Source organism: Papaver somniferum, chromosome 7, assembly GCF_003573695.1.
Source record: "Papaver somniferum cultivar HN1 chromosome 7, ASM357369v1, whole genome shotgun sequence".
NCBI lineage: Eukaryota > Viridiplantae > Streptophyta > Magnoliopsida > Ranunculales > Papaveraceae > Papaver > Papaver somniferum.
Window position 1 is genome coordinate 208,068,723 of NC_039364.1, and position 15,458 is coordinate 208,084,180.

A 15,458-nucleotide genomic window follows, 5' to 3' on the forward strand; every position below is an offset into this window, starting at 1 on the left:
GGATGTTGAACTGGAGGCTGAATGGTACCTTGTTCAGCATTATAGTCACTGATGAATCGGTACACTTTTCTTGGAAATTCTGGGAGATCTAAAACTATAGTCACTGATGAATCGGTACACTTTTCTTGGAAATTCGGGCAGATCTAAAACTATTATGTTTCATCTTAGCAATTGGGTCATGCTTTTGTTCTTTGATCTTCTTGTCTACTTTTATGATCTCTGTGTTTTACTTACATTAAAGCCTCAAACGTTCAAAAAGAAATTATGATTTTTAACGTGTTCTCTTCTAAGTGTTCTGTTGGTGCTGAACTGATAAGAAGACCATTAACAACCACCATGGAATTTCTTACCTTGGGTCGGCATTGTGGATTTGTGCAGTGATTGAGTCTTGAACATTCGGGTCATGCCCTCATGCCCCTTGACACTTATTCAATTTCCACATGAAGTTTCTTGTATATTCAGTTTTGTTCCCTTGGTATGAATACTGCAAAGGATATTATTATACACTTTAACACCTATCTGAATGTATGATCTGCTGAATATACCGCAAGTTAAAAAGTTCCGGCAGCAATATCCCAAGTGATTCTGCTCTTGATAGCGAGACCGATGAGTTGACCAATGAATACATCTTATTCACTAACTTAGCCTGTTTCAGGTGTTGAATTTGTACAAGCTCTCAGAGAAGCTCTCCAAACGAGCATCAGTTCTGCACCAAGAGATGTTAGTTCACTTAATGTATTTTTCTATTTTAGTCAATAGATGCATTTTATATGTCTTTATTTAGGCTATCTTCTGGCATCAATTGGACTCAGCAGTGTGGTTTATTGAATCAGAGGGGCCCGATGATCAATCCTCACAGTTCCTCTATTTTCATCAATTCAGGTTCCAACCCATTTGACCTCACCAAAGATTCTTGTAAGTTAGCTCGAATAAAGATATTTAGTTGGAGATCATGCAACTTAATTGTACGTCCCTTATAAACACGAAAGAAATACTTGTTATTCAAGGAATACATAGATAGTTATGTTGGCTTTTAATACATGTTATTCAAGGAGTACATAGATAGTTATGTTGGCTTTTAAACTGGTGATGCTTCGCCAACTATGCAGAAAGCAATATTAATGATCAATTTTAGGATCTTTTTCCTTTTTCACTTTTTTGGCTTGGAGTTGTGTAGCTACATGTTCAACATCTGGGGAGATGAGATCCATTTCGGGATATCTTTCCTTTTTCACTTTTTTGGCCCTGGGAGAAGCTGTGAAGCCTCATCATCTACGCCGGGGTAAGCGGGGTTGATTTTAGGATGCTTTTCCTTTTTCATTTCTCTGACTCGGGGAGAGGCTGGGGCTGCTGCATGTCTGGCACTAGGGGAAATGGGATCAATTTTAAGATGCTTTTTCTTTTTCAGTTCTCTGGCTCGCGGAGAGGCTGGTGGAGCGGCATGTTCAGCAGACGGGGAGATTGGATTGAGTTTAGGACGCTTTTTGTTTTTCATTTCTCTGGCTCGGGGAGAGGCTGGTGGAGCGGCTTGTTCAGCACTGGGGGAGACCGGATTGAATTTAGGGTGCTTTTTCTTTTTCATTTCTCTGGCTCGTTGAGCTGCATGTTCAGCAGTAGGGGAGATGGGATTGAATTTCGGATGCTTTTTCTTTTTCAGTTTTCCTGATGGATGATAAGGAAATTGTGGAGCCGTGGGTTCAATACTGGGGGCGACAACTGCAGGAGCCTGTGGAGCCTTTTTTTTTTTTACTCGGTCAATAAAATAGAATAAAAAAGCGAAACTGTACAGGGTTCAGGCTAATTTAGCGCTAAGCCAAAAGGCCGCACGCCAAAACAACCTAAAAACGATAGTAAACCTCTCCAGGCCATTCAACAGATTGAATAAAACCTGGCCTACCCTCATAAAACTCATAATGATCCTCAGCCAACAAACATGCTTGTTTGGCCGAGGCATCTGCTGAAAAATTAGCCTCTCTGAAGCTATGAACATAGCTAATATTGGTGTAAAAAGACTTCGCTATTTGCCATCTCTGCATTAGTTGCCACGGTAACTCTCCTTTTTGAAGGGCAAAGATGCAACTCATCGAGTCTGATCTGATACATAAGTTCTTCACATTCCATCCTTGAGCCACAACAGCACCATAGATAACCGCACAAACTTCAGCATAGAAGTTCGTCTGCCAACCTAGTCCAACGCATAAAACACCCAAGACTGACGAGTTGGTATCACGGAAAACAACGCCTGAACCAGCTTGGCCCGGGTTGCCAAGTGATGCACCATCACAACAGATCATAAGTTCACCAGGATTAGGAGGCGACCAAGTAACTTCAATTGGATCAGAATGAGCACAAGACCTATGCTTCACTCGAAAGAAATTAACTACGCAAATCATCCAAAGTATTATGCATATGGCCCTTCATTCTAATAGAGTTATCACGAATTACCTGATGAACTCTACCTTTAAATTCCAGCCAACGAACCCGCATATTCTCAAAATAAGCTTTGTTACGCAACTTCCATAACTCCGTGACTATTGCCAGGTTAGCAACAAGCCAAAGGTCTTTTATCATTCTACTCCGTCCCTTTGCCACCTTGTAAGAAGCCACAAGGTCCTCATTTGGTTGAATCCTAAAAATAGCTGCTGCCCACTTCCAAATCCTTTTAGCAAGTTTGCAATGCCAAGTGATATGGCTAACATCCTCGCAATCGTCCCTGCATAAACGACACATAGAAGGCATCTCCCTACCTGTCTTCTTCATAACATTATCATCGGAAGCACAACATTGTTTATGAAATAACTTCCAGTATTGAACACTCAAAGTAGGATGCACAACACTTCTAGAGAATAGAGCTGCAGTTGGCGACACTTCAATAGGCCCACGAATGGCAGCCTTGGCGGATTTGACAGAGAAAGCACCCTTACTGTCCAAGTCCCAAATCTTATAATCATCACCACCACCAATAAGAGGCAAATTATCAACATCAATATTGCAACGAATCATCAAATCTTTAGTCTTTGGAGGAATAACCCAAGAGCCATCAACAATAATATCACTAACTTTGGCCTTAAAATCATTAGGCCCCTTTGTTGTAATGCCAAGGCGGCTTGCAATTGAAAAATCAGCACACCAATTATCAAAGAATAAGGAAGTATTAGCACCGTTACCTATAATTGAGCGTGTATGGCGTTGCACAAAGTTATGAACCAATCTGATACCTGGAAAAACCGAAGAACCCAACTTATAATCAATCAAGTTGCCATTAACCTTGAAATATTTTGCCTTCAAAAATCTGGCCCAAGTCTTATTAGAGTCACGAATCGAGACCCACAACTTCATAAGCATGGCCCTATTAACATCATTCAATTTCTTTAGCCCAAGCCCACCTTCAATCCTAGAACGGCATAAATTATCATAAAGGACCGTGAAATGTTTGCGTTTCTCAGCATCACCAGACCACAAAAAATTGCGGATGGCCCTCTCCACCGTCTTGATGGCTGTGCAAGGCCATTTATACACAGGAGCCTGTGGAGCCATAGGTTCAACATAAGGAGTTTGTGGAGCTTCCATCATTGTTGATGCTATTATTGGTGAAGATGCGGGCGCCATTTCCGGTGCCACTGTTGGTGCAATCTCTTCTAAATCTACTTGTACATTGTACCAAAAGCCAATTACCATCTGTCTCGATTCATTATGTCGATAAAACATAAAAGGATTTGATTATCTTTATTAAACTGTCATATACCTTTGTCTTCCCGGTAGGCAATGCAGCATATGCATGTTGCATCTCCTCGATAGCCAGAGCGACAAGAAGATCCTAAAAAAACTTGCTTGTGGTAATTCATACATCTGTCTGAACAACCAGAACAGCCACCAGGGAGATGAACCCAAGCGGCAGCTTCGTTTTCACATTGTTGAGTGTAGTGCCCTATGATCTTAATATCTCTACACACAAGCCATGCCAAAGTAGAAATCAATATTAGTCTATCTATATTTGTACTGACCTCAAATGCGAATAGAGACTCATCCATAAACTGGATTCATAAAGAAAGGCAAATACTTACGGGAGACGGATAGAGCAACCATCACAATGAAGAAACCAACAAAAGAAGCAGAAATGTTGGCCATGACTACAAGTTTATTATTTGCTGCGAGTGTGAGATACAATGTCAAATGATACTAGTGACGGCTATTTATATTGCATTATTATCGACTTATATTGAGTCTATTTTAAATCAGTTTGTCAACTGTCTACTGATAGATTTAGCTAACTTTCAGTTTAGATTTTTAATAAATGATTTCCGCCACTACCAGGTCGGTTCCTTGGGTGAAATCTCGATCTACAGTACAATGCAAGTTGTGCCAGTTCACAGATGAGGTTTGACCTTTCTTTTAAACAAATGGAAATTTTATTCGGCAGTACTTGCCATAAGAAATGCAGATACCAGGTGGTTCTTAGTACAAATTCGAAACCATACAGCATTCGTACATAATTCATATGTCTACATAGTGAAAATGTATGGTGTGGATTCCGATTCCACGATATAAATCAACCAGCACCCTGATTTTTGCAAACCAGTTCAGAGATGGCTAGAAATATCGCACTTAACTGGCTACAGCAGGACCTCACTTTTTCAATATTTGAGGTCTGCTTTTGCAAGAAAGGACCTCCCCATATATTTGAGGTCTTCGACAAAAATAGGACCTCCCTCTTTGATGAAAATTCATCAGATAAAGCAATTGATGGAGTCAATACAACATCTTTTAGTGTTACAATTTGAATTACAGATTCGGTAGGAATTTTGTGAAACATACACAAAAATGAGGATAAAAAAAAATTTGATGGAACTTGCATGAAAATACTAGTTTGTAAAACTCAGTTTCGTGCCAATTGGTCTCACCAGCAAGACAAGGTGAAAGTTTGAACGTTAAGAACCCATTCTTTATGTCATAATCGAACTCTACCTCTTTTCCATTTATTAAACAAAACTTTGGTTCTGTTTTAGAATAAGCTCCAAATCGACCACATCCTCGCCCTTTGATCTTAACTATACATTCTGAAGAGCCACTGTTTGAGTAGCTCAGAGCTTCAATTGCTCCACCAGAGTTGTACATATCAATTAAGCCAATTGGAGCAAAATGAACAACTCGATTGTATTCCTGGTGCAAGACAGTATCCATGTTGAGTGTTTATTTCACAACTGGGTTAGAAAGACGGTAAAAAGAAGACAGATAAACTGACCCTGATTGGAGATACAGTATAAATTTCACATTGTAAAACACCTAAAGTGACGTCCACCTTTCCATTCTTAGGTAGTCTATATAGAGACCCTGAAATAAAAAAGTTTGAAAATGATAGCGTCACCATTAAAGTCAAGATAAGAAAGATGGAAAATGATAATAGCCATTTGGAAACTTACCTGAATTGAAAGCATATAGAACACATTCTCCTATCCAATTTTCACCGGTAATTTCCTCGAGGAATTCGACATTGCTGGGACTAACAAAGCCAGTAATAGCTTTAGGATTAGATTCCAATTCTAAGTTTTTGAGAGGTATCTCTATGCAGGGCCAAGTTCCTGCTCCTTGGCAATTAAAAACTCCTACAACTCCTGCTAACTTGTTCAAGTTCCAAATCTTCATCAAACTGCAAGGTATTAATTCAAGTAAAAGATTATGTTGATGTCCGGTTGAAGCTGTTGAAACCTAAGAATTTTTAAAAGATGTTGGATAAAAGAAGTTCACCTTTTTCCATCCATAACTGGATCCTCAAATAAAGTATCTCGAGTAGGCCGTCCAGCATATCTGGCTCTGAGAATAGACCCATCTTGTAATACTAGCTTTTTTAGGATTTTGAAATCATGCATCCCTGGTTTATCACTATTTAGAGCCAAAAGAGACAACAAAAGAAGATGCCTCTATCAGTCTATGATTGCCACTCATGCCAGTAGGGGTAAAACAGACATGGAAAACGAAAATACAAATGAAGGTTTCGGATAGAATGATTAGAAGCAAGTTTTGCCTGACCTTACATACACTCCACATCCACCTATTGCTCTAGCAGCTCCATGGAACTCGGCTGTTTCATGATTACTCCGACATTGAACAACAAAACCTCTTATTTTTCTCATTTTAACGCGTCAAATTCACAAAGACTCATGCATAGTAACTAGCTTAGTGCTTTGAGACCATTAAGATTGTATAAGAGGAGATGATAAGTCTTACATGGAACATGTCCCAGTCTGGAACCACAATTTCCCCTAGAAGAAGACTGTTGAATGATACAGCAGCAATATGCAAAGTTTGCATTGTTGGTTCTCTTGGCATGAAATCCTCCGAGACCCTAGCGACAGCGCTCTTCTTCGAGCTGAAAGCAACAAATCCACTCAATCATGAATTTCCTATAATTTGCTTATAGGCCACTTCACAACTATCCAAAAAAACACGTAGGGCATAAATTACAGCAGACCCACCTGTAAATGTAGTCAGAGTTGTGACTCATGCAGCAAATAAGATTATTGTCTTTAAAGTTCCTTGCGATAGAGTCCTCAAGGGCCAACTGATACTGTCTAGCCAATGAAACTCGTCCTCCATAGCCAGATGCCATTGTTTCTATCACATTTTGCACATCTACTTTGACTCCATCTACACCTTTACTAGCAAGGTAGCTGTGAAGGTCATTGTAGAACTCCTTTATCTTTGTTGGGTCGACAATACCAACCTCGTATTTTTCCAAGCCATCCATAGCAATATCTCTAAGGTTTCCAATATTGCCAGGAGACTGAATAGGATAAGCGATCTTTGGATTGTATTTCTTTAACGCTTCGGATGTTGGATGTAGCCCTCCCCAGTAACCGACCAAAGCATGCCACATATAGACAAACCTGTAAACTGCGATCACATTTATGTTGATAACACTCTAAAATCTGGAAGTAATTAAGAGAGAAAACCTGTATCAGTGATCGCAGTCGGAATTGTACTTTAACCCGTATGTTTCTTTGATGTATTTGATGAATCCGTGCAAGTCACTGTCAGCAACATCAGTTTTGATATTTTTGAATTTTTTATTTTCTTTTATATCCACTAATCTAGTTGCGAACCTATGATTCAACAGAAAAAAATTGTTGAAGGATCAAATTGGAGACGACTCTTTTATGAACGAAAAAGTATGAAGAACCACTGAAAGAACTTACTGAACCCCATCTTTCAGTAGTTCACCTTCTTTAAGGAACTCATTGACTGTATCTTGCCACCCATCATCAATGATCAGAAATCTTGCAGGACATCCACCTGCTGATAAACTGCAATGAGGAATACACACATAAGTAAACAGACTACGTCAATGAAGGGACCATCTTTCAAACTTCAAACATATGATAACAGAAATTTGTATTGTTTTTGTGTAATACCTTTGAAGTCCTTCTATTATTCCTTTTGGACTGACTTCAGTGTAGAATGCATCCCAAGTACACCAACCAAACCAATCCAAGTTTGCTGGAATCTGTTTGTTGCATCACAATATCACGTTCAGCAAACAAAATCCCAACCTAGAAATATCTAGTCAAAGATTACCTCTAAGTAAGCATAGCCTAACATATAATGATTTTCATCTACGCTAACCTTTTTCCCATCAATGTGACTGAAGGTGCCCTTGTGCTTCTCCAATATCCTACAAACATTTCCAAGCTCAATATACAGAAGTATTCAGGACATAGTAAACAGCGAAAGAAATGAAGTAATTCTCCAATTTTGTGTTGCAATATCACTAACTTGATTGATTCTTTGATAAGCTCAAACGGGTTGGAACCTGAATTTACGAAAACAGCTTCTAGGAGTTCCGATGACTGAACATTAGGATCCCCTGAGGTGAATGAACCATATTGGAGATTGCAATTAATATGAAAAAATAACTTAAAACTCAAAGACTAAAAGATGTGCCTATGCACTAAAATGTCGTTCTAAGGAAGAAGGATGTACCGCTCTCGACGCAGAACTGAAGCTCATTAATAGAACACCCTTGCAAACTTGTACGAAATTCACCATCCAAAACCGGTAATAATAGAATTTAAGAAGTGTTATCAATGGCTGACTCTATGGTCTCATCATTAAGCGCAGAATCTTCCCTTGCTTCCAAAAGGAGAAGCTGGGTTTCAACCGGAATATCCCTACCAGATTTTGCAACCCGTGGTATCATCCACCAGATCTTAAATCTATATAGACATAGAAGTCTATGTTTCCTACAATACCCAAAACAAAGCAACAAAGCCTATACATTAAGAACCATTCATAATAATTTTGTTATCCAAATGCAAACATTGCTTTCCTTTACAAATGTCCATCAAAAGCGTGAAAACTGCCAATCTGGCGCTACTCATTTCATTATGCCAAAACCGCATAAATATGAAAACTCCATGGAGACTTACCAAAACCCATACGACCTAACTCTAAGACAGGATTGTCTAAGGCTTATATGGTGCCAAATCAAGAGAATTTATGCGTAAACCATATTAACAAGCAATTATATGCCTCCATCAAGTTGTTCTTCCCATATCAATCATCTTAAAAGCAAAATGAGGGAGACCCAGCGCAATAAATTCAACACATTTATCGGCTAAGTAACAAAATAAGTGATTACTAGCTATAAGTATGAATCTATCAATACAAATGATAAATGGAGTTTATTGGGGCATAAAATCAAACATGATTTGATCGTCAATTTGCTCTCCATATAGAAGGCCGGACTTACTGTTGAAGAACTCCAAGACTGAAAACATGGCGGCACCTAGGCGTAGACGAAGTGGCACCGATGAAAGCTGACCCACTACCTGCCGAGGAAATGATAATATTTGAAGGAACCCTAGTTAGCAGAACCTTCCCTTTACACTTAAGTCCCCATCTTTGATGATAGGAGTAGCCATGATTGTCATCTCTCTTTTAAATGGTTTTCTTACTTTTGCAATACCACCTACAAAACTGTTACCAGAAAATACAAATTTTAGGCTGAAACTCATTAATTTTGAAGGTTTAAATAAGTATAAACATAGACAGCGGCATAGGAGAAATTGAAGAATTAAGAAGATTAAATAACAGGTGACATCATTCGAGACACCTAAACAAGATATTCACATTAAAATACACGTCAAGCTGGCATCACTAAATTTGCTTTCTTGTCTGCTATTAAGCTGAAGTTCCGAATAATCTGCGTACATTAACTAGGGTAGGGCCAGGGACGGGCCTAGCAAGGGGCTAAAAGAGGCTATAGCCCGTCCCTGAATTTGGCTACCAAATATTTTACTATAGATATTAAGCTGAATTTTTGTTCTTAGCCCACCTGATAAAACCCATTTAATTTTAATGAGCAAGCCCACTACTATTATCAGAATTTGGCTACTATTTTTAATGAGCAAGCCCACATGAGAATCTTCTACCAAGCTTTACGCTATTATTCATTGGAAATAAACGATTTTTTTGGGGACCATGGTTTTTTTGGGGACCATGATTTATTTTGGGTAAAGATATTAGAAGTAAATCTAGGTCACCCCTTATCTAGATATTTATATTAATACCTAAATTACCTTCCTGATTAATTTTGGATGATGATTAGTGAATGATTTAGTTAAAAACAGTTAGTGAGATTAAATTAAAAGATGAGTTTATTATTAGTTGAGTAGAATTATTGAGAGAGTAGAGTCAGAGAAGATGAAGGAGAAAAACATGGAAAATAGATTTTTTTTCCAATTCACTAAGTTTGAATATTCAAATGATGAAAACTCATCTGATTCTTCATCTCCATCCTCTCCTAGAATATTTGTTAATCTTCAAAATGATCCTGATTTGAACTGGATTTTGAAAAGTTCGGTTACTTTATATGAAGAACAAGTAACCGAACTCATCTAAAGTTGTAGTTCGGTTACTTTATATGAAGAACAAGTAACCGAACTCATCTGAAGTTGTAGTTCGGTTGCCCCGTGAGATGAACAAGTAACCGAACTCATCTGAAAGTGACACGCAGGTTACCGAACTCTAATAATAAAATTTCTAGGAGTTACAGCGTTATGTTCAGTTGGTTCTCAACTAACCGAACTTTCGGTTGGTTCGCAAACTGCATGCACTTTTGATCTAACCGAACTTTACGTAATATAAGAGTATATAAGTTTACAAAGTTCGGTTCTTTCGCAAACTTGAACCTAACAGCTAATCAACCGAACTTTGAGTCGGTTTCTGCGATAAAATTGTGAATTTACCGAACTTAACAAACAAAAAAAAAAGTGAAGTTTCAGCGTCTATTGGCTAAGTTCGGTTACTTTGTAGTTTTAAAAAATTTTGCGAAAAAACCGAACTCTATTGGTTAAGTTCGGTTATTTTGGAACTCAACATAGTGGTCACAACAACACAGTTCGGTTAGACTGGATTTGTTTTTTTTTCGGTTCTAAGGGTGGAGTTCGGTTACTTTGTAGTTTTAAATTTTTTTGCGAAACAACCGAACAGAGAGTTCGGTGACTTAGTTTTAAATCCAATAGAACCGAACTGTTCTTCGTGTTCTTCATTTTCAAGAAGTTCGGTTAGTAAACTAGGGTTTTTTGGAAAATCGGCCTAACCGAACATGGCTCTGTAACTCCTACTAAAACCCTATTTTGATGATTTCTATTCGATTGAAGCAATCAAAATCAAATTAAAGTGAAGGGTTTGTTGGAAAATACCTCCGGAGTGGTCCCATGGCAGAATCAGGCTGCGGCTGGCGTCTTTTATATTCGATAAAATTATCATGTAACAAAACTTAATTGTGATTGCATTGATGTTGTTACATTTCTTAAATAGGCGGTGGTGGTGGTGGTGGGAGGAGGTGGTGGTGGTAATCGGTGGTTGTTGGTGGTGATAATCGGAGGTGGTGGTGGTGGTAATCGGCGGTGGTGGGCGGTGGTGGGCGGTGGTGGTGGGAGGAGGTGGTGGTTATATATATATAGAGGTGGTTATTAGGTTGGTTTTAAATTTAATTAGGTTCAGGGTAGGTTAGTCATTTCAACGTTTTAGGACACCCCTTATCACTATAGGGAAGGTGGCCTAATAAAATCATGGTCCCCTCAAAGACACCATGGTCCCTAAAAAATCATTCTTGAAAATGCACTGATTCGTTCGTTAAATTGGTATTCCAAGTTCCTGTAACTTGCTTCTCTGATCATTTTTGGGAAAAAAGAATTAAATTCTACCGATATAGTTAAGAAATAGATAAAAGAAACGTATTGATGCTTAAACATCTTAATGCTCATCTAAAAATTTTCGGCGGCCTTCGACCGCCTAATTTTAAATATGGAAAATAGCCCTACCCTAGTTAAACTTCTGGGGCCGTCCCTGGTACATTTCTTTCAAGGAGAAACGTGATGCTGAGTGCAGAAAGAAAAGTTGAAGTTTACCCCATATCAGTACCAACGTTGGGGTCGCAATAAGTTACAAAAAAAAAAAAAAAATTGTTTCCTCTTCTTCTCAGCACCACCAGAAACGTTCAGTTGTCTCTTCTTAGAGTAAACAATTAAAAGATTTTTATTGACAACTATGATTAAATAAACAAATTTAAGGCATGATCCGGAAAAAAAATCAAGTAACGTGAGCTTAACTCCTCAAAGATGGTCAATTTGAATACTTTATTGATGCAGATATTTGACTTCCAATTTCCAAAGCTTTTTATTTTATTTTTTTTGAAGCATAATATTTATTAATCTACTAGAGGGCTATTACAAGAGGGTATTCACTACCCGAAAATTCAGAAACAGTTGCGTCGGAATGCCAAAAAGTTACAAATACATGATAGTGAAGCAAAATCTGAGTATGAATTTTCGTATTAAAATTGCAGCGGGGATAAATGTTGGAGTTGGCGGGGTGGGTATGGATGAGGTTGTCGAGGGTACGAATGCCTTCGACGAATGCTTTCCACAAGAAAAGATGTATATTTGATGGACATTGCTGAGTCCATAAGAACTTGGATGTTGGTGATGCGTTTCGATGCAATTGATCAGAGATGTATCCAGATTGATGGAGTATCCTTCCAGGTTCTAGAAATGGAGGATTTATTAGGAAAAAATAAATAAAAACAGATAGTATAAGATAACACAACAGTTCTAGACTGACCGAACTTTGCAATTCTATTTGTCCGGAAGCAGTAATAGAGATGGTGGGCCCCGCACCCCAGGAGTTTAGCAGGCCCCCCTGCTATTAGAGTACGGTACAAATTGAAGTGTAAAATTTGGGTACACATATCATTTTTGAAGATAATATTTCTGGCTAAATTGGGGCCTATACCACTTAATCGGGGCTTATCAAATTTTCCTTCCCACACCACCAAATTACTATAGGCACCCAAAGTTCTAAAAAATACTAATTTACCCCCACATTAATTACTAAAACTCTCTTATATAAATTCTAATCTTTGTATTTTCAGTAAATCCAAAAACAAAAAAAAAACTAAACCTAAAAAAAAAATAAAAAATTATTTCCATCCTAATCTTTCCAAATTCTCAAAACCCTAATTTTCATCTTCTTCTCCAACGAATCTACGATCCACACAAGAAAAAGGTAAATCTCCATCAACCAAATCTATGATTCTTCATATCTTGTTGATTTACACGTTTAAATCTTCGTTTTTGACAAATCAAAATTCTGATTGCACCCAGAATCGGTTTTTATTGACCTATCGAATAAACCGATTCTAGGTTTTGTTTTCGTCCATGAAGAGCATGCACAGTAATCGATTTACATGATGATTAACATAGCCCGATTCTGTGGTAGAAATGAAATATTTAAAATACATCACCAGAATCGATTTATATATGTAATATGTATAATCCGATTACTGTAGTCTCTTCATCTTCCTTTCCACAATCGGGTTTTATACATGTACCACATAACCCGATTCTTTGAGTCTCTTCAGAATCAGATTACTTATGTTTATATATGTACCGATTTCTTACCTGTTTTTTTATTATTATTTTTTTTTTTTGTAGAATGGACTTCACACACCTAGCATTTTACAATCGAGAGGTAACCTTGTAGGATGTTCTGAGGAAACCACAAAGAGTGTCAGAGAGAAGCCTATATAAGTTTTCTTTCGGAGCTGAGACCCGTCTTGAACAAGCCCTCGCATTGATTGATATGCTTGCACTGGAAGAGCTTGTTGAGGTCATGAGGTTCGCTAGGATGAGGAGAAACACAATATCAGCTGAGAGGGATCGCCACCAAGAATTGGAAGGTTTGTTTGAAGAAATGGTTGAACATATAGCCATGGATGATGCAGAAGTTGTTGCTCTTGATGATGTTGCCGCTGGTGGTGCTGATGCTGCTCCTGATGCTGGTGTTGGTGGTAGTGATGCTGCTCCTGATGCTGTTGCTGCTGCAAATGCTCCTGGTGCTCCTTAAATTTTTTAGTTTAACTTTTAAATACTAAAACTTTAAGTTTACAAGACTTGTGGTTGTTTTAAGTCTTTTGGGATAGTCGATGTTTGTATTTTGGATGATATTTATGTGGTTGATGTTTTAATTTTGGATGATCTTGTGTTGAACTTAATGCACTTAATGTTTAAATTGATTCTAGCCTGACATGCCAACAATCGGTTTACTCGATATGTCAACATAAACCGATTGTGCAAGCCATTCTTCCTGGATGTTTTTCAGCCAAGCTACAATCGGTTTACATATGAATATATATAAACCGATTCCTGATGTTTTTTAAATCGGTTTACGTTGGTCGCAAGAAAGTCCGATTCCTTATGGAAATCTGGGTTTACGGTCCTTCTAAAAGACCGATTAATTTAAATTATTTCACGTTTTTCAAAAAAAATAGTCGTTTGGGACTTTCTCTATAAATAGAGACCTCACCCTTGGACCCCATTTGCCCCAAAATTGATCATTTTATTCCCCGTCACTCCATCTAATCCACAACTACTCATTTCATACATCCACATACAAGAAATGGCTTCATTTGATTCAATCGAAGATTTGGCAATCACCAAAGCATGGTATGCGGAAAATCGACTTAGACGTCAATCCTCCGAAAGGGTGGATTCCACAACCTTTTGGGCTAGGGTACACAACAAATTTAGCCAAGAGTTTGTAAATCCTAACGCAAGAAGTGTTCAACAAGTGCACGCTAGGAACCAAGTCATCGAAAATGCGATACTTGCTTTTTTAGCTCTCCAATCTCAGATTTTTAGCACTTGCCCCTTCACCTTGTCCATTGCACAATTTGTGAGTATTTTTGTGGTTTGTTTTATATAACCCATGTTGTTTTATCTTCCAATGAAACACCACTAACAAATGTAAGTTTTTTTTTGTTTTTTTGTAGCACGAAGTCGTGAAAGCGCGCTACTTGGAGGAAAAGGGGGAAGCATTCGCTTTCGATGCAAGCTATCACTTCTTGGAAGAAAGAATCCCAGAGGATAATCCGGACTACTTGGATGTTGTATCGACTTCTTCGGAGGAGGAAGATTGATGGATTTAGAAGTTTTTGTTTAGGTTTTGTGGGTAGACCTCTATTTAAACCCTCACGAGACTATAACTCGTCCACTAGGGTCGCCTAGGGGTTTAAAGGCTTGATGCATGTGCTAAATGCATCCTACAATAATAATAATGCAATGAATAAAAATTGGTAATGAAAGGAAACAATCGGTTTATATGTGTCATAAGTAAAATCCGATTTAGAGAATCGGATTATAAACATGTCAAAGTTAACCGATTATGGATGTCCTTTGTTAATTCGTAAACACCAATCCATAATCGGTTTACAAGTGAATGAACGTAAACCGGCTCTGGGTACTGTTTACGAAAACAAAATCAAAATGTTTGATGTTTTGATGAACTCTTTAACATTAGTTAATCTCACATCCAAAACAAAATTAACTCCTAAAACGATTAATTAGTGCTAATTAATCAGGGGTAAAATAGGTAGTTAGGTAATTATTTTGATAAGGGGTGGTATGTAGGTGATTTCTAATGACCTTTTTTGTCATCTATCTATAGGCCCCAATTAAGTGGTATAGGCCCCAATTTAGCCAGGATAATATTGTTTTGTTATGACATAACAAATAGCAAAACACTAAGATGACCAAACTTGGGCACAAAAACTCCAGCCACATTATTTATAATAAATAAAAATCATTTGAAAAAAAATGGTACAAAAAACCCATTTTCTTTAATAACACGTAAAGTTAGCTTTTAGTAATTTTTCAAAATTTCAAAATTGGCCTTCCGTATATATTAAATCTATTTCAAAGGAAATTTTGGTGGAAGAAATATTTGTGAAAAAGATTCAGAGAAAATTCGAAATCCTCTTCCTATCATATCTTCGTGTTTTTATTAGTTTTTAGGGTTTCAATTCAAACATTCAAATATTCGAGATCTTATCCTGCCGATTTCATCATTCAGGGAGTAATTTTAGGTTCAAATTGATTGAATAAGTGAAGAGAAGCTAC

The 15,458-nt window shown here is 37.7% G+C and overlaps 1 protein-coding gene across 1 annotated transcript; it reads right to left on the minus strand.

Annotated features, from left to right (window-relative positions):
- Positions 1 to 4,501: 4,501 nt before the first annotated feature.
- Positions 4,502 to 9,097, minus strand: LOC113295868 (probable galactinol--sucrose galactosyltransferase 2). Its single transcript, XM_026544197.1, has 13 exons — positions 9,089 to 9,097; positions 8,747 to 8,931; positions 7,621 to 7,669; positions 7,410 to 7,501; positions 7,194 to 7,301; positions 6,981 to 7,100; positions 6,474 to 6,884; positions 6,226 to 6,367; positions 6,028 to 6,095; positions 5,746 to 5,880; positions 5,421 to 5,647; positions 5,243 to 5,331; positions 4,502 to 5,160 (listed from the first exon to the last, which is right to left on the minus strand). Exons 1-13 carry the CDS (start codon positions 9,095 to 9,097, stop codon positions 4,783 to 4,785), a joined length of 2,013 nt encoding a protein of 670 aa, XP_026399982.1. The 3' UTR covers positions 4,502 to 4,782.
- Positions 9,098 to 15,458: the final 6,361 nt, after the last annotated feature.

Bases quoted from the DNA above. Each gene is read 5' to 3' on its own strand.
- LOC113295868 (XM_026544197.1), bottom strand. The intron at 5,648-5,745 runs GTGAACTTCTTT...AATACCTTGCAG, and splicing joins CCAGTTATGGATGGAAAAAG to TTTGATGAAGATTTGGAACT. The intron at 5,332-5,420 runs GTAAGTTTCCAA...TTTTTATTTCAG, and splicing joins TCTATATGCTTTCAATTCAG to GGTCTCTATATAGACTACCT.